Source organism: Topomyia yanbarensis, chromosome 3 (genome assembly GCF_030247195.1).
Source record: "Topomyia yanbarensis strain Yona2022 chromosome 3, ASM3024719v1, whole genome shotgun sequence".
Taxonomy (NCBI): Eukaryota; Metazoa; Arthropoda; class Insecta; order Diptera; family Culicidae; genus Topomyia; species Topomyia yanbarensis.
Window position 1 is genome coordinate 58,496,331 of NC_080672.1, and position 19,231 is coordinate 58,515,561.

General features: G+C 41.9%; 2 protein-coding genes across 5 annotated transcripts in view; both read left to right on the forward strand.

Moving 5' to 3' along the window:
• Positions 1-18,953, forward strand: part of LOC131688563 (uncharacterized) — a 31,200-nt gene extending 12,247 nt beyond the window's left edge. The window contains exons 4-5 of one of the 2 annotated variants that reach the window (XM_058972895.1): positions 18,275-18,330; positions 18,617-18,953. In XM_058972895.1, coding sequence (XP_058828878.1) covers positions 18,275-18,330; positions 18,617-18,622 — 62 coding nt within the window. In that variant the 3' untranslated portion in view covers positions 18,623-18,953. Of the gene's footprint in view, positions 1-18,274; positions 18,403-18,616 lie in introns of those variants that run through there. The other variant, XM_058972894.1, reaches the window with a different exon arrangement.
• LOC131688562 (uncharacterized) lies at positions 1,077-8,673 on the forward strand. Of its 3 annotated transcripts, none has more exons than XM_058972892.1 (7): positions 1,077-1,384; positions 1,442-1,546; positions 1,603-1,679; positions 1,732-8,006; positions 8,069-8,168; positions 8,225-8,301; positions 8,354-8,673. In XM_058972892.1, exon 4 carries the CDS (start codon positions 1,835-1,837, stop codon positions 7,718-7,720), a length of 5,886 nt encoding a protein of 1,961 aa, XP_058828875.1. In that variant the 5' UTR covers positions 1,077-1,384; positions 1,442-1,546; positions 1,603-1,679; positions 1,732-1,834; the 3' UTR covers positions 7,721-8,006; positions 8,069-8,168; positions 8,225-8,301; positions 8,354-8,673. The 3 variants fall into 3 exon arrangements, with proteins under 3 accessions (XP_058828875.1, XP_058828874.1, XP_058828876.1); XM_058972891.1 differs by having other exon boundaries at positions 8,064-8,168; positions 8,354-8,670; XM_058972893.1 differs by having other exon boundaries at positions 1,447-1,546; positions 8,064-8,168; positions 8,354-8,670.
• Positions 18,954-19,231: the final 278 nt, after the last annotated feature.

The following is a 19,231-nucleotide window of genomic DNA, read 5'->3' on the forward strand; positions in this document are numbered from 1 at the left end:
AGACTTCATGGAGCTTTGTCACACATTCTTTCATGTCACGTCCTGCTATTAACACATCATCTAAATAGCACGAAACGTTCTCTAACCCTATCAAAATCTGGTCCATCACCTGTTGGAAAATTGCTGCGCTAGAAGAGGCCCCCTGACGTAAACGATTGTACGTATAGAGACCCTTAATTGTATTTATCACCATATATTTTCGACACTTCTCTGACAAGGATAATTGAGTGTATGCCCCTTCTAAATCAAGGGCGCAAAAAACTTTGCATCCCGATAACCCAGCAAAAATGTCTTGAGCAACCGGCAAAGGATAAGTGTTTGGAATGAGCCTTTTGTTGATCGACACTTTGCAATCAATCACTAATCTGATCTGATTTTTTTATGACTGCTATCACAGGTGAAGCCCATTCGCTTGTTTTAACTGGTGTTATTATGTTTGCATTTTCTAATTTGTCCAAATATTGGGGAACTTTTTCTCTCAATCTGTAAGGAACATCGTAGGATTTTTTAAAGACTGGAGTTTCGTTCTTAAACACAAGATCAGCCTCGAAACCAACTATTGGCAAGGATAATTCTTTTTGGAAAACGTTTGTGTATTTTTGTTTAATGTCACTTAATAGCTTTTCAGTAACACTAATTGTATTTATATTATTTATAGCAGTCAATCCAGTAAAATATTGCCTCCAATCGGGGTAAAAAATATCGATCCATTTTCGACCCTTTTATGGGACAAAATTAGAATCATGGACAAGTACCACCATACTTAATAATTTTTTATTCCTTTGAATATAACATGCACCCTTGCCTTTCCTAACACATTCAACTGAGATCCATTTACAACCACCAATTTTTTTGCAATCTGCTAAAGATAAATTAAGTAAATTGTAAAACATATTCTTTCCCATTACTGTCACGGAAGATCCACAGTCTATCTCCATTTTTAAATATTTTCCTTCTATTTGTACTTTGAGATAACAAGATTCACTAATACTATTGATAGATGCTACCTGCATGCATTCAAAATCATCTGAATCATTGTCACTAGATGAATCTTTTCTTTGCATGGCCAGTGTTGACACCGCTGGGCAGTCACTGTAGGCAGTCGGTAATACCGCAGTCGGCAAGACAGCCGAACCCATGTCAAGTGAGACCACTCGCAAAGGTGAAATAGTGAGGAAACGCTGTCATGTGAGGAAAGAAAAAGAAAAAAAAAGTTGAATCAAAACAAACTAAGAAATTGTGCGTGAGGAAAATAGTCGGAGAATAATCTTTTTTATTGCGAAAAATTAAGTTTAGGTAAAGTAAAAATTCGAAGATTTAGTTGTAGAGCAGTCTACTCTCTGTACTACTGTCGCCGTACGTGAATTTGGACGGCTAGCAAATTGTAAGTTGTGATCTGAAAAAAAAAATAAACAAAAGAAATAAATTATAAAATTATCAGGATAGTGCAGCAAGAAGAGGCTCAGAGGAGATTAAATCTGCTGAATATTTTATCGCGCCACCCGAATATCTGTCGTCGTTCGCTGAGTCGGACGACAAGCAAACCGTAAGCAAACTGAAATTTATTTAAAGAATTGTTTAATAGCAGTGAAAAATTAATAGGAAGGAGTAGCAGGAGAGAAAAGGAGAAGGTGAAATCAGGAAAGATTCGACATTGGAAGAACGAGGATACTATTTAAGTAAGTTTGTTATAAAAATAATTAAAACTATAATAAATAATTTAATTTGCAGTTTTTGAGCTGCTGCTGATAGTGCTGCTACAAAAATATAGTTTCTGGTTCATCCGAACAAACTCAAAAATTAAATATCGAGATTTCGGATAACCTCAATCACGATGAGCGAATCGAACATGGATTTCACTATGACTCCGTGTGAAGCTTGCGGGAAGGTATCAACGCAGAACGAGGAGATGATTGCCTGTGACAGCTGTGAGCGCTGGTATCACTCCCGTTGCGTGGAAGTTACTGTGGCGACAAAAAAGGACACGAAATGGTTCTGTCCCGAAGATGGTTGCCAAGCAGTTTCCCAATCTTACCAGAAGCAGAAGAAGGCAAACCGTTCGAAGAAGAATACGGAGGAATCGGACCGATCGAGCGCGAAATCCCTCGAGCGTCAACCTCCGACCTTGCCTCCATCCGTTGCTGCAAAAATCAGAGCAATGGAAGCGGAGAAGAAGCGTTTGGAGGAGGAAATGGATGCGGAATGTTTGTTGCGGGAAAAGGAGATTGAAATGAAGAACGCTTTGAAGGAAAGAAGGATGCGTTTAGACCGTGAGCTGCGCGAAAAGGAGCTGCAGAAAGACCGAGAGCTTCGTGAACGGGAGATCGAGGAAAAACGCCTTCAACATCAAAGGGAACTGCAGGAGAAGAAGGAACATCTTTGCCACATAAGGAAGATGGAAGAGATCCATCAGGATCAGATGTCCTTCGTAGAGGAACAGTTGAAGGAAGCGCTAATGGTGAACAGCGGACAGAAAACAAAATCGGTCGCTGATCCCCAAGAAGGATTTTCCGGAGCATCCGGCGGAAAATCTACCCCGTTGCGTCCTCCGGCGTTCGGCAAATTGACGGAAGTTAATCTGAAGATGTTTGCACAGAACGCCGAGGGCACCAGTGATGAAGAAAATCGGTCGGATATTACAGACGGCGACGAGGGCTGTGACGACGAAAACGGCGAAAGAAACCGGAGGCCAATAGTTGATACAACTCCATACGGGCTGGGGCAACAGCGTGCCGGACCAAGCAGGGCTCAATTGGCTGCGAGAAGTGGGCTTACAAAAAAGCTTCCAACATTCTCGGGGAAACCAGAAGAGTGGCCTCTCTTTTTCGGCGCCTATCAAGCATCCAATGAAGCCTGTGGATATTCTGATGTGGAAAATCTGGTGAGACTTCAAGACTGTCTAAAGGGTTCAGCACTGGAGTCCGTCCGAGGCCAGCTTCTTCTTCCAAAGTCGGTCCCACGAGTAATCGCAAAACTCCGCCAGCTTTATGGACGCCCAGAACAGTTGCTGCAAAGCCACCTTGAAAAGGTACGCAGGCTCGAGCCACCAAAAGCTGAAAAGCTAGCCAGTTTCATACCATTCGGCAATGCGGTCGAGCAACTGTGCGAGCACTTGGAAGCAGCGGAACTCACGCTCCACTTGGTGAATCCGATTCTCATCCAAGACTTGGTCGGCAAACTTCCGGACGGGGAAAAGCGTCAATGGGTGCAGTATAAGCGAAAGAAGAATCCAGTTACACTTCGAACGTTTACGGATTTTATTTCGAGAATCGTGGCAGATGCTTGTGAGGCGAATGTCACTTTCGAATACAAACCGGATGCTAGGTTTGCCGCAGGTACGAGTGGAAGAAGCAAACCGAAGGAGAAGGCAGCACTCTATAGCCACTCCGAGGTAGAGTGTTCCAGCGCTGACGGGTCCAATCGGGCGCAGCAAAAGCCGTGCAAGGTGTGTCATCGAACTGACCATCGTGTGCGATTCTGCCAAGACTTCAAGGACTTGTCGTACGGCGATCGCATGAAAATAGTGACAAGATGGAAGCTGTGCAAAGTTTGCCTCAACGAACACGGTGGTCAGTGTCGTTTTAAGATTCGTTGCAATGTGGGTGACTGTAGGGAGCTGCACAATCCACTAGTTCATCCAGTCACAAGCGTGGTCGGCATGAGCGCACACATTCTCTCGAGCAGCTCGGTGCTGTTTCGGATGGTTCCGGTGCAGGTACATTGCGGAGGAAGATCAGTGACAGTACTTGCCTTTCTGGATGAGGGAGCATCAGTTACTTTGATCGAGAACAACCTGGCAAATCGTTTGGGACTTGTAGGCGTGCAGGAGAAACTCACCATCAAGTGGACGGCAGACGTCACACGTGTGGAGAAAAGCTCTAGGCGGATGAGCGTATGGACTTCGGCGGTTGGTGGGACAAGCCGTGACAAGTTCTTGCTTCATTCTGTTCGTACGGTCGAGAGGATGCTGCTGCCTCATCAAACGTTGAATGCCGAAGAATTGTCGGCGAAATACGAACACATACGAGGCCTGGCAATCTCATCGTATGATGGCCGTCCGGAAATATTAATAGGGCTTAACAATATCCATTCGTTTGCCCCGATAGAAGCGAAAGCCGGAACTACAAATGAGCCGATCGCAGTTCGCTGCAAGCTCGGCTGGACAATTTACGGACCGAGACAAGCAGATTCAGCGCTGACAGGAAGCTATCTAGGGTATCATCAAGAGGTATCCAATGAAGCGATTCATGACCTTCTAAAGAGTCACTATGCGTTAGAAGAATCGGTGGTGAGTGTACAGCAGGAATCGGTTGAAGACCAACGGGCTCGTTCGATATTAGAGCGAACCACGAAACGCGTGGGTAATCGTTTTGAGACCGGACTTCTCTGGAAGATGGACGACGTGCATTTTCCAGATAGCTATCCCATGGCTCTCAAGCGGACGAAGCAGCTAGAAAGAAAGTTGGAGAAATCACCGGAATTGTACCAAAACATCCGGGATCAGATTAAAAGGTACCTGGAGAATGTATATGCTCATCTAGCCACAGAATCAGAGCTGGTTAGCACCGAATGTGACAAAGTGTGGTATCTTCCTCTCAATATTGTGTTGAACCCAAAAAAACCCAACAAGGTCCGAATAGTATGGGATGCTGCTGCAACTGTGCAAGGAGTTTCACTAAATTCAATGTTGTTGAAGGGACCCGATCTACTCGTGCCATTGGTGTCGGTGATCATTGGGTTCCGCCAACGAAGGATTGCCTTTGGCGGGGATATCCGAGAGATGTATCACCAGCTGAAAATTATTCCCGGGGACAAGCAAGCACAACGTTTCCTCTTCCGGGATAACAGTAGTGAGCCACCGAAAGTGTACGTGATGGACGTCGCCACGTTTGGGTCGACGTGCTCTCCGGCGTCGGCGCAATACATCAAGAACCGAAATGCAGAAGAGCATGCGGCACAATATCCGGAAGCTGCGGGGGCAATTATCAATCGGCATTATGTCGATGACTATTTCGACAGTGTTGACACCGTCGAAGAAGCCGTAGAACGTGCAAAGCAGGTGAGTCACATCCATAAACAAGCCGGGTTTGAGATTCGCAATTGGGTGTCGAACTCACCCGAATTTCTGTCAGCTCTGGGAGAGGAGAAACCAATGGAACCGGTACTCTTTAACCAAGATAAACAGGCATGTAGCGAGCGTGTGCTAGGAGTATTCTGGGATCCGGAACGGGATGTATTTGCGTTCAACATAAAACACCGTGAGGATATAAAAGCGTACCTGTACGACGGTGAGCGACCGACGAAGCGGATAGTATTGAGTTGTGTGATGGGGTTTTTCGATCCACTGGGTTTGCTATCTCCCTTTACAATTCATGGTAAAGTAATCATTCAACACTTGTGGCGAAACGGTTGTGAATGGGACCAACTAATCGACGACAAGGCTTGGTTAAAGTGGAAACAGTGGACCGACTTGTTGCCGCAGGTAGAAGCCTTGCGAATCCCGCGATGCTATTTAGGGGATGCTGTATCGACCTCGGTCGACTCGCTTGAATTGCACATTTTTACGGATGCGAGCGAGCATGCCTACGGCTGTGTTGCATATCTGCGTGCTGTCGTGAACGGATCGGTACAGTGTAGCCTGGTCATGTCCCGCGCAAAGGTGGCTCCGCTTAAGAGACAATCGATCCCTCGGTTGGAGTTGATGGCTGCGGTTCTTGGGGCCAGGATGAGTCAAACGATTCTATCGTCACATAATTTACAGATCGCACGCACCTTTCTTTGGACCGATTCACGAACAGTTCTTTCCTGGCTGCATTCCGATACGCACGGGTACAAACAGTTCGTCGCATTCAGAGTTGGGGAGATTCTGGACTTGACGAGATTGGTAGACTGGTACTGGGTGCCATCAAAGCAAAACGCTGCAGATGTTCTCACCAAATGGGGCCGTGGTCCACCATTACAGAATGATGCGGAATGGAAGAACGGTTCGTATTTTCTGTATCAATCGCGCGATCAGTGGCCATGCACTGGGCGAATAGATGAGACGAATGAAGAAGCACGAGGAGTCGTGCTATGTCATGCGGTGGTCGACGCTGCAGCTGTTTCTCGATGGGTAAAGCTGGTTAGAGTGACTGCAACGGCAGTGCGCTTTATTGCCAACATTCAGCGTAAGAAAGCCGGGTTACCAACCGTTACATCCAAGGCCACGAAGATCCAGCACAGACACATAAAGGCTGAGTACTTGACTGTTCAGAAGCCACTTCAGCAGGAGGAACTGAGAGAGGCCGAAACCATTCTGTGGAAGCAGGTGCAATTTGACAGCTTTCCGGACGAGATGAGTGCGTTGATGAAAAACCTGCAGCATAAACCAGATCTGCCACTTGCAAAAATTGAAAAATCTAGTTGCCTCTACAAGTTGTCGCCGGTGCTTGATGCAGAGGGCGTGTTGAGAGTACGAGGCAGGCTGGAAAAGAACGAGTCAATACCGTTCGACAAAAGGTATCCGATAATTCTGTCCAGGAAGCACGAAATAACAAAAAAGTTGATCCTGCATTTCCACGAGAAGTACGGCCATGCGAATCGAGAAACCGTTTTCAACGAATTGCGGCAGAAGTTTTGGATACCAAATGCTCGCGCTGCAATACAGCAAGTGACAAAAGAATGCGTGTGGTGCAAGGTGAATCGCTGTGTACCTCGCATTCCTATGATGGCACCACTGCCGGTTCAACGCATCACCCCTCACTTGCGTCCCTTTAGTGCAGTGGGTGTTGATTACCTGGGTCCTGTCGAGGTCACGGTGGGGCGTAGGAAAGAGAAGAGGTGGATCGCTGTCTTCACGTGCATGGCGATAAGGGCCGTACACCTGGAGATAGTTCACAGCTTGACTACGCAATCTTGCTTGATGGCTATCCGACGATTTGCATGCAAGCGAGGAGCTCCGGAACAAATTTTTTCGGACAATGCTACCTGTTTCCATGGGGCAGACATAGTGATGAAGAAAGCGATGGAAAAGATTAACAGTGAGTGCGCTGAAAAGGTCTCATCGACTGCTACCGCATGGCTCTTCAATCCTCCTGGGACACCACATATGGGCGGTGTTTGGGAACGGATGGTGCGATCCATCAAAGAGGCTCTGCGTGTGCTAGATGATGGCCAAAAGCTAACGGACGAAATCCTTTCAACAACGTTGGCTGAAGCTGAGGATATCATTAACACTCGTCCATTGACATATATCCCACAAGAATCAGCCGAGGAAGAAGCTATAACCCCCAACCATTTTCTCCGTGGAACGGTGACGAGTGCGGACGTGCGAATGGGAGACTCTGTGGGCATCGCAGATGCTCTACGAAATAATTACAAGCGGTCACAGTATCTCGCCAACAGATTGTGGGAACGTTGGTCGAAGGAATATCTACCAACTCTGAATCATCGACCAAAGTGGATAGAAGATCGAAAGCCATTGCAAGTTGGAGATTTAGTGTTCGTTGTTGATGGGAAGAATAGGAAGAACTGGGTACGAGGAAGAATACAAGAAGTAGTCAGAGGAGCGGATGGAAGGATTCGTCAAGCGGATGTAAGAACTGCGGATGGGAAGGTGCATAGGCGTGCGGTGGTGAATTTGGCGGTGTTGGAGATTCAGGATGGTAAATCCGGGAATTCCGGAGAAATTTCCGGATGTTACGGGCTGGGGTATGTTGACACCGCTGGGCAGTCACTGTAGGCAGTCGGTAATACCGCAGTCGGCAAGACAGCCGAACCCATGTCAAGTGAGACCACTCGCAAAGGTGAAATAGTGAGGAAACGCTGTCATGTGAGGAAAGAAAAAGAAAAAAAAAGTTGAATCAAAACAAACTAAGAAATTGTGCGTGAGGAAAATAGTCGGAGAATAATCTTTTTTATTGCGAAAAATTAAGTTTAGGTAAAGTAAAAATTCGAAGATTTAGTTGTAGAGCAGTCTACTCTCTGTACTACTGTCGCCGTACGTGAATTTGGACGGCTAGCAAATTGTAAGTTGTGATCTGAAAAAAAAAATAAACAAAAGAAATAAATTATAAAATTATCAGGATAGTGCAGCAAGAAGAGGCTCAGAGGAGATTAAATCTGCTGAATATTTTATCGCGCCACCCGAATATCTGTCGTCGTTCGCTGAGTCGGACGACAAGCAAACCGTAAGCAAACTGAAATTTATTTAAAGAATTGTTTAATAGCAGTGAAAAATTAATAGGAAGGAGTAGCAGGAGAGAAAAGGAGAAGGTGAAATCAGGAAAGATTCGACATTGGAAGAACGAGGATACTATTTAAGTAAGTTTGTTATAAAAATAATTAAAACTATAATAAATAATTTAATTTGCAGTTTTTGAGCTGCTGCTGATAGTGCTGCTACAAAAATATAGTTTCTGGTTCATCCGAACAGCCAGTGTGTTGAACAGCTACTTTGTCATCGCCGAAACTGACGTCGTTAGCTTCCTCCACAAATTTAACTGAATTTCGTTTAATATTTTTTCGTTTATAACAAGTGCGAGTAACATGGTCTTTTATTCCACAAAAATCGCACTGTTCTCTTCTTCCGAGTCTCGATTTAATTGGCCCTCTAATAGAGGGAAAAATAGAATAACTGATTCATAAAATAATGTTCACAATTTAGGAGAGGATTCACTTACCACTTGCTGATGTCTGTTTAAACTCTCTCCTACTCGACCAAATGCTTGTTGGACTCTCTTGGTGAACACTCAACCAGTGGTCCAATGGGCGCACAGCTCAAATGACTCGCAACACAGCTCGAATGATTCGCACCACTGCTCGAAAAGCTCGCTACTAGCGTTCCACTGCTCTGTGTGATCGTACCACCACTATCTAGGTATATTATTTGCCTAATTTGGTTTGGTGTCCAAAATGGCGGAAATGGCGTCACTTCAGACTTTCTTCCAACCATCTCTTTTTAAATTTCACTATTTTTTTTGATTTTCGTAGATAATATATATTTTTTTCACACTTTCGATTTTTTATAGCTTACTTTTATTTCACCAAGGGCTTTTCACCAAAACTTACACAATGGCGCGCTCAGCGTCGGATAACTTACCCGATCACTTTTTTACCAGTTAGCACAAATTTTTATATAATTGTGCTTTAATTAACTTGTACGCACTAGTTCTAATTAACAAGCACTAATTATTTTAAGTTATTTAATAATCCACCGACACTTTTTTAGCCCCGTCGCCAGTTTTTAGATATACTTTATGATGTTCGGACTATCTATAACACGCGTTAAAGGTTTAAGGTATGGAATACGAATGAGACCTGCTCATCGTCCGCTGTATGTTTTGGTCATTGTCAGATCTCCAATGAGAGTGAGTTCCTCTCTCTCTTTGGTATATACCATTTATCTGGTCATTACACTCTGGTACATTCAGAAACGAGAACTCACCTAGCTGCAGAATCTCCGATAGACACGAATCTCTAACCACGTTGGCGTTAAGTGCACGGATCATCAGACGATCATCCTTGGATCGGTTTGACGGAATCTGAGGAATTAACTTACTATGCAGACTCAAAAGATCAGGGTTGTTAATCGATAATTAATCGTCATCGTCGATAACGTTAACCACCCGTCAACGTCATCGGAAACTCCGTTAACGATAATATATCGTCGGATTCATCGTCATCGTCGATAATTCATCGGCGGTTATCGCGATACATTTTGCGTTACTTTCCCGTTTATTGGAGTTGAAGTTAATTCGGTTAACTTTCAATTATTTAGAAATAAATAACTATTGAAGGACATGTTGTTGGCAGTTAAAAATCAATAGTTTTGGACGTTTTCTATGCATGGGGGGGTCCGACGATGTGTCAAAATGGAATTTTTTGTCAACTTTTCGGGAGTGTTTTATATTGAAGGGAAAGTTATTGGCAGTTGACAATCAATAGTTTTGGACATTTTCAATACACAGGGGGCTCGACGATGTGTCAATGTATTTTGTTTAACTTTTGGGGAAAGTTTATTATATTGAAGAAGCTATTGGTAAGTGAAAATTAATAGTTTTGGGCATTTTCAATGTACTGTCGGTGCGTCAAAATAGATTTTTTTTTCAACTTTTCGTGAACTTTTTATACTGAAGGGCAGGTTGTTGGCAGTTGAAAATCGATAGTTTTGGACATTTTCAATTCACAGGAGGATTCACCAGTGCACAGTGTTTCCACAGTGGCAAAAAGATGAAATTTCTTGAACCACGAAAAAAACATTTTTTAGCTATGGTGTCTTCAGCAAAGTTTAGTTATATTTTTTGCATTTAAAAAGTATTAGTTGGGTGATTAATCCCTTTAAGCAAGTTTTTGTTTGGTCATTTATGAAAATAAAAAAAACTTTATTTGGCAAAGTTGTTGAGAATATCCTTGGTATTAACTTCGCTGAAGAGACTATGTGTCTATCTGTCGATTTTAATATACATTTGTGGAGATTTCTTTGATATACCCCTGAAAATTGCTTTTTTTTCAAAATACCTTTCCTGGTAATTTTGTAGAATTTCAAAATGTTCCAAGATTTTGCTCTGCATAAGAAAAAAAATACAGAATTTTTGTAATGTAAGTTTATTTGTATCTCTTCCAACTTAGAAGTTATCGAACGTTTTAGTGTCCAAAAAGCAATATTTTGGTATGGAAGCCGCAAATTTCCGCAGACGAAGCTATCCCAATACGAGACTGTAAAACAAACACTATCAAAACCGTTCGGTGGGCTAGCCTACGTTCAAGTCAAATTCGAGTGAACTCCTTTTTTAGAAAATTTTTCTTATCTTAGAGATGTAAAATATACTAAAATAAAAATACTGCACTGTAAGACCTCCTTAAGGGAAATTTTTACTAAATGTTCAGAACGGGTTATGAGGCTTTGTCGAGGGACTAAAGAAGAATATTTTAACCGCTGCGGTTTATTAAAAAGAAAAAAAATATGTTTGCGTTTCGACTTCGTCTCTTCAGAACCAGAAAAAATATGTGCCGATTTTGTCATTGTTATCGTTTCATCAGCCTAAAATTCACCAAGGAGCTGATAAAAATGGGTCTTCACTGTATTCAAAAAACGACTAAAACTCTATTATGACGCCGTTTATAAATTACACTACATATTTAAGGGTAAAAGAAGGAAGCATGAAGCATCTTGTTACATAGCGGAGAGAAGAAACGGAGGAGGGGGCTAAAAGCTTCCCAACTAGAAAAGGAAATCAAACATTGGAAATATGTATATTGTCCTTTTTAAAATCCAAAATCTTCTAGTTTAAATTAAAATTATAGTAAAATCTGTTGATCACCACACTACTTAAATGTGTAATGTAACTTGTGAATGCTCTAATAATAGTGGTTTAGTAGTTTTTTCAATATATGTTTTTACGTGCTAAAAATTACTAATTACACAATAGCTCAAAATTTGTTTTCTTCATGGTCAAAACAATTTTGATCACCTCTTTGTCGCTTGGAAACACTGTGCAACTCACTCGAAAAGTTGAAAAAAATCCATTTTGACACATCGTTGAACCTTTCTACGCATTGAAAATGTCCAAAATTATTGATTTTCAACTACCAAAAACTTTTCCTTCGATATAATAAACTTTTCCGGAAAGTTGAAAAATATCCATTTTGACGCTTCGTCGGACCCCACGGTGCATAGAAAATGTCCAAAACTATTGATTTTCAATTACCAACAACATGTCCTTCAATAACTATTTATTTCTCAACAATTGGAAGTTAGCCACATCAACTCCAACTCCAATAAATGGGAAAGTAGTTTTGCGTCTCGCGATAACCGATGAACCGACGGTGACGATGAATCCGACGATACAATTATCGACGATGACGATGAAGGCGACGATACTTTATCGTTAACGGAGTTTCCGATGACGATACATTATTGTTAACGAGTAACGCCGATAAATTATCGTGAAAAATGTATCGTATTAACAACCCTGCAAAAGATACACTGGCTATTTATTATCAAAATGTCCGAGGACTCCGCACAAAAATCGAAGTTTTCCGGCTATCACTGCCACTTATTGCGACATAATTGTGCTCACCGAGACATGTGTATGATATTATTAATCCTCGACAGCTATTCGACTATACATATGCTGTTTATTGAAACGATCGTAGTTATGATAACAGCCGAGAATCACGCGGTGGGCGCGTACTTCTCTCTGTATTATCCATATTGAACAGTTGTTCGTTAAATTGAAGCTACCTGACCGTTTTATCAGAACCGGTGTAATACGTTTACCTCCAGATCACATGAATGATCTAGTCAGTGCAAACAACCATATCCGATCGATTGATGCTGTTCTTCCTTGCCTTGTAATTGAGGACTGTACATTATTGTTTAGTGACTATAACCAGTGTGGTCATATTTGGAACACACGTGACAATGTTGTACATGTAGTCAACGCGCTTCGCTCTTACATTTCTACCGCTTAGTACATTCGTTACGGTCGTATTCTGCATTATTGAATTTGGCAGCACTAGCTGGTTGTTAGATTCACGAGCCTTCAGAACCTATTTCTGCAATCGAAGCAAATCACCCTCCCGTTGAAGTTATAATCTATCTACGGAAACCTGATATTTTTGGAAGATGTTCCGAATGTTATTGGTCGTGACTTTCATCGAGCTGATTCCTTGGAAGTTGCATCAGCATTTCTCCATACCGATTGGTATACGCTTGAGCATTCGGCAAATATTGACTGTGCCGTGGAATACTTCACTACAGTGATGAATGGCTACTTCCCGATCAGAAACACATAACAAAAATATTTCAAGACTATATCTCGAGCTGTTACTTGTTATAATTTTCTGTTATTTTAACTACTAAAGAGACTAGATTTATAACACAGCTTATTACTGCATTCGATTATAATCTTGTCATTGCATTCTGATCGGGTTAGCTGACTGCCCAAGTGCAATCTAAGTTTTATGAGTAGCTATAAAACTTCCATAAAACCTCAATTGTTACCTAGGTGTATTACTCTATGTAGACCGGCTTACAAGCCACCTTGAGGTAATGCACATCTACGACATCTTAAACGACTCAGATCTAAGGCCATATGTATTGCCGCACACGTTGAAGACTCTGTAAAAACGCTAATCCATTCAAACCACCAATTGATATTGTTTTGAAAAATCAGATTGCTAGTCTGGCTTCGAAGAAGTGTGATCTATTTACCACTCATTTCAAAAGCGCATTAAATATCTAACCTCTGAGAAGATTCACGGTTACAGAGCTGCAGGTAGCATCAGCACAAACTAAAATATTCAGTTACTTCTTGTGTACTTGTTCCAAAGTGTTTGAGATCATAGTGAACAATGTACTCCTTACATCCAGTCAAAGCTACATTTCCCCTGACCTACATAGATTTATGCCTAAAAGAGTCAACTAACAAAAATTCTTCTAGTATATATCAAAAATGTGACAATCTGGGATAGGCTTCTATCAGAATTATAACACATTTTGTTATGTTCTGTCGCGCCCAATATAGCTTGTGTTACCTATTGTATAGTATCAAGGAATTTAGTGTGCAGGTCTAAAAATAGAATAAGAATAAAAAAATATAGCAGACATTAAGGCGCTTTTCGTTTGGAGGCAAAAGGCTTCATGTAGCAAAAGCTTTTTATAGTTTTGTCAAATGATTTCTTCTGGGTATAAGAGTCAGGGGAGGGAGGGTGGACAAGGATGGCCGGGAGAGAAAATTATTAACTTTCAGTTTCAGGCATCGGGAGATCAACGCATGGATTACAGACTCGGGTGGCCTTCATCAGGAAGAATCATGTACTGGGACGCCGGATGATCTTCCTCAAGATGGCAGGGGTTTCTCCAGACGATTTCGTAGTACGGCTCAGATGTGGAATGGCTACATTTCGAGATGCGCTTGTGATGTTCGTGCTGTAGGTCCCGTCCCGTGTTTGTTGGCTCATTCGACAGAGATGTTTTGTGTCGCCTTGGAGTCGCATCAAACCATCGTGGGTGTATGGTACAGGTGGAAGAGTGCGCTTCTAAGAATGATAAGGAATATAAAGAGGGGCAGTTAAATTTGAATAGTGATGGTTTTTACGAAATGACATATAGAGGAGATCGCGGCTTGTCAGCACATCTCGAACCGGGACGTTGGTTGGACTTCCTCGGGCCCGCAGGGTATCCATTAGCCGGGATCTGGCGGAACTGTACTCGGTGCACGCTCAGACAATGTGCTCGATGTCGTGATTGTCGTCGCCACAAGCGCTGATACCACTATTCACGAGCCCAATGTGCATTCAGTGTATAATGGTTTGCCACGTGTCGGGACTTCACACGAATGAAGTCACGAACCACATCCATCCCCTTGAACAAAGGTTTCATCGACACCTTAGGGACTATCGAATGTAGCCACCTTCCCAGTTCACCATTGCTCCACGAAGTTTTCCAATTTTCGAGGGTTCTCTGATGTGTAATACTGAAAAATTCGTTGAAGCTAATAGGTCTTTCCTCAACGGATTGAAACAATGAGAAGGGACCCATACCAAGGTAATCTGGAAATATTTGTCAGATAAAGCACTCAGTAGCTCCCGTATTTTCCCCAAAAAATACGAGGAGTGCTTTCCATGGTTCATCGAGCGAATGGCTTCAATGGAACTGAGGCTATCCGAAACGATGAAGTAATGGTCTGCGGGTAATGTGTCAATGACTCCAAGGGTATACTGAATAGCAGCTAGTTCTGCGACGTAAACTGAAGCAGATTTATTGAGTTTGAATGAGGCGATGAGGTTTTGATTGAATATACCAAAGCCAGTGGAGCCGTCGAGACTTAACCCGTCGATGTAAAACATCTTGTTGCAGTGGACTTCTCGAAATTTACTATGAAAGATACTTGGGATCACCTGTGGACGTATGTGATCTAGTCTTCCACGAATCTCGTCTTTCGTGAATGTTTCGAAGAATACAGTTGAATCATAAGCATGAGGCAGATTGACACGGTTGGGGTAATATGAAGGATTGGTGTTTTGTGCAATGTAATCAAAGTACATGGACGTAAATCGGGTTTGAGAATTGAGCACGACAAGATATCGCATCGGATGAGCAATCGATATGAGAGGTCCCAAAATCGATTTTTCAGCGGAAGGACGCCCGCCAGCACTTCCAGACTCATCGTATGTGTCGAGTGCATGCAGCCCAAAGCAATACGCAAACAACAATATTGGATTCACTCTAGTTTGATAAAATGTATGTTCGCAGCGGAGCGGAAACAGAAACTCCCGTACTCCATCACCGAAAATATCGTTGTTTGTACGGATAAAGATGGTCCTTTAATACTTCTGTTTGAGTTATCTAATGTGACATCCCCAGGTACCTTTAGAGTCGAACCTGATTCCAAGATATTTGAAAGTTAAAAGCTGAGCAATAGTTTGATCCATTAATTGAAGTTTCCGTTGTACTGGTTCACGCTTCCTTGAAAATACGACTAGCTCAGTTTTCTCCTTGGAAAACTCGATGCCCAGTTGGAGGCCTCAGGCAGACAAATTGTCCGAGGTATCTTGCAATGGTCCTTGCAAATCGACAACTTTTGGAACCTGCAATGGAAACTACACCGTCATCTGCAAACTGCCTTAGCGTGCAGAAATTGACAAGACATTCGTCAAAGTCATTCATGTAAAAATTGCAGAGGAAAAGGGCTTAGACATGAGCAACGCAAGGCAATCGTTCGTCCCATTGCAGAAGCCAAATTGTGTATCTGACAGTAATCCATTTACTTCGATCCAACTGTCGAAGCGAACAAGATCATTTTCTCGATTAACTTCCGAATACAGGACAGTTTTGCAATCGGTCGATACGAGTTGTGGTCGGAGGGTGGTTTTCCTGGTTTTTAGATGACGCAAAGCTTAAAAAATTGATATCCCTGCGTGAACTGAAAGAAAACGAAATTCAATTCATGCCCGCTGCGATGAATGAAATTTTTGGTTCGTTTCCCTCGTCATTCGTTCTCCCGACGCAGCGCATTCAGGTACAGACATGTTCGGTTAAAGAAGCAAACTGAAGTTCGTTTCTATGCTAGCTCTGAGGAAAATTTTTGAGCAAAAGTGCACCAGATATAGATTAGGCAGTTAATTTATGCTCGAAAATTAGGAGATGCTAACTTCTGCCTTCAAACTGTCCACATAATAACAAATGAATGCTTTGGTTGGTGAATGAATTTATACTTCCTCTGCAGTCAAGCATTCGATTCTGCATGAAATTTCGGTCGGTTGGAAAGTTAATGAATGCGGGAGGCGTTGAATTTGAATGTCGGTTTCGGTAAATGCAAGCAGAAATAGGTAACTGATTTTGAAACTTCGTCTTTTGGCGGAGTCTGGCAGATTCTTCAATAAGTTAAATTTGATTCTGTTTGGCGCTGGGGCTTTATTGTTACATGATAAGAGAGCAAGTGAGAACTTCATCATAGAAAGAGGCGTTTCGTTCGCGTATTCGTCAGGGGACGCGGCGCGTTAGATTTTCTGTGTCGGGGTGGAATCCGCACAAACCTTCTTGACGAAATCGAATATCCAATGGTTTGAATATTCCGCGCTCTTGTTAGTACTGTTTCGGATTCGCATACGTCGGGGCGTGCCCCAAAGAGTGCTCATCGATGTTTCTCTTGTTAACTCGTCGACAAACCGGCGCAACTGACTACGTCTCTTGGCTTTCATTTGCACAAAACATTTGAGTTTTGCCCTTCAAAAAGCTGTCAAAAATTCATTTTACGTTCAAATCGCCTAAAATCTCGCAAAACATTTCTGATAGCTGATGCGATAAAAATAATAGCGAGAATATTGCATAATCTTCATATATACATTTATGTTCGGGCTCGTCCCACTGTGTATCAGCCTGTGCACGCTGGCGTGGCCGACTGGCGGGTCGGCGTGTGTTGACTTTCGCTGTGGACCGTGTTTGCAAACATTGTTACACAGTTTAATGGCAGTGTTGGGGAACACGGCTTGCAATGTCATTGTTTGTCGATTTATCTAACAGAATGCAATTATCGTTAATGGTAAATAAATATCATTTGCTAACATTTAGAGGAGTCAAGTAGTTTGATTGCATGTTACATGTGTTATTTTCTTCTACTTCACTGGTCTGCTTTTGTGGTACTGCTAGTCTAGTCTTGTTTTTCCACTAATCCTATATACCAAAAATAGAATCGGTCAATTTCTACGCTCTTGCTTAATCCCTTTGCATTTTTTCTTTATTCGGCTTGTTATTTTTCCTATTATTACTATATCCTAAATGAGATTCATACCAACACTCACTAACACAATCAATATTCTCTCATATACACTCACAATTTCTCATTCCGAACGTGCAAACGCCCTTGGCCTCCGCGATAACACAAGCCGGGTCAAAAACGCGAACATGCAATTGAAATCATCCGCTCATGCACCTGCGATCTCACCCCGGTAATTAAGTGAACATTTTTGCACCTATAAAATTACAAACGCTGTCTCAAGCATTAACCACTGAATCGGTCACGTTCGGAAGTCTCTACCCCCGGTCCTAGCCGTCTAGACCCAAGCCTTCATTTGAACCAATCATAAAAATGACGCTCATATTCACTTAAAACACGTTCCATGGCGACATGACCGCGAACTCTAGTAATGCGCAAGACCTAAATTTCTTCTAACATCTGAACCGTACACTCAAAATTAAGTAACAGATTCACGGTCCGCGTGATCATCCAAGAACATACGCGAATTTATACATGCTAGCACACGAGACACACACAGTCGCACGATCGAATACTTTAACCAAATACAAATTAAACATATTTGTATTTGCTTTAACATACAAACGCCCGTTTCTTTCGCGATGATACACAAAGACAAACAAGCAATCGCGATCATCGACGCACAACTACGCCCAAGATTTCGCAAACACAAAACTGCCCCGATAATTTAGTGAACGCTGTCACACTTATAATCTGATGAACGCGATCTCTAGCGCGCACATATAAACGCTCTTTTCCACGCGATAATAAAGTCTCTACACCCGCAGTTATTTGAATCGTACAATGAATATCACATTCAGAATCTGCAGTGTAGTCTGTAATAGTGAGTGACTTTGATGGGGATCCCTGCCGAGACCCTAGCTCTACAGCTCCAGTAGAGCAATCCTCGAAATGATTCCACACACATTCTCAAAAATATTTATTTTGTTCATTAAACCTTCATGCGCCTTCTCGGAGACCAAACGAACCCATCACCGCAAACTGATAAAATATTTTGTTTCTTTTTATTTTAGAAAAAATGGATAAGAAAACGTACAACCGGTCAAAGAACTTTGGAGTCTCGGAAGAGGTAAGTGAATAGTAAGGTCAATCGTAAATTACAGAACATATTGATTTAATGCATCCATATTGTATGAACTAATTTTGGTTTTGTTTAATTGCTGCCGTTGTGGTGTATCACTTCCCGGTAGTTAGAGTTTGTACATATAAACGAAAGTTTCAATGAGTTTTAAAGTAATTTAATTGAATGATTCAGTAGTAAACGAGCTCGAGTTTGTTGTTCGGAGGTCGATTTCCGTTTTTTTTATCTCTGGTGCTTAGTGCTCATTCATTTAATTTCGATACTTTTTTCGCAGGTTTAGGAACAGATCCTTTTCCCTTTCTTCAAGTGTGCGATCTTGTGTCCTATCAGATTCACTATTTCGGAATGTTTCTCTGGCTTACTCAACATTGGCAGCACCGTTCTCAATTATTTTTCATGTAAGTGGAGAGTCATCGAGTGAGCGTCAAAATTGAAAGCATCCGCGTATCGATTGTACATACCGAGAACACAATGCTTGTGCGCATTGCTGAACACATTTCGTCGGGTGCCGACTGTTGGTGGATCCATGCAAGGAGTCGGTGTTTCGAATTACATATATACTCTAGGTTAAACAATAATGAATACGAATATACAAGCGGAACGATTGCAGTGTATAATTTATTTATATGAAATTCCTGATAGTATAGTAAGGTTTCCATCAGCCATCAAATTGGTTTTTTAAAAACTTCTATTTATTGAATTCAATGCATTACTAATATCATGTTTTCTAGCAAACTAATGTAAAAGTAGTGGATTGCACTGGTGTTGTATTCTCTAGCCATAAAGCATGGACATGTTTTTTTATATATTTTATTTTGTATTTGATTATATTGTTTAGTTTGCATTACATTTCTAATTCAATATATTGGGTGTTCAGTAAGGGATGAGT

What these genes read in the sequence shown, in the direction of transcription:
- LOC131688562 (XM_058972892.1), top strand. Translation starts at nt 1,835, where the DNA reads ATGAGCGAATCGAACATGGATTTCACTATGACTCCGTGTGAAGCTTGC.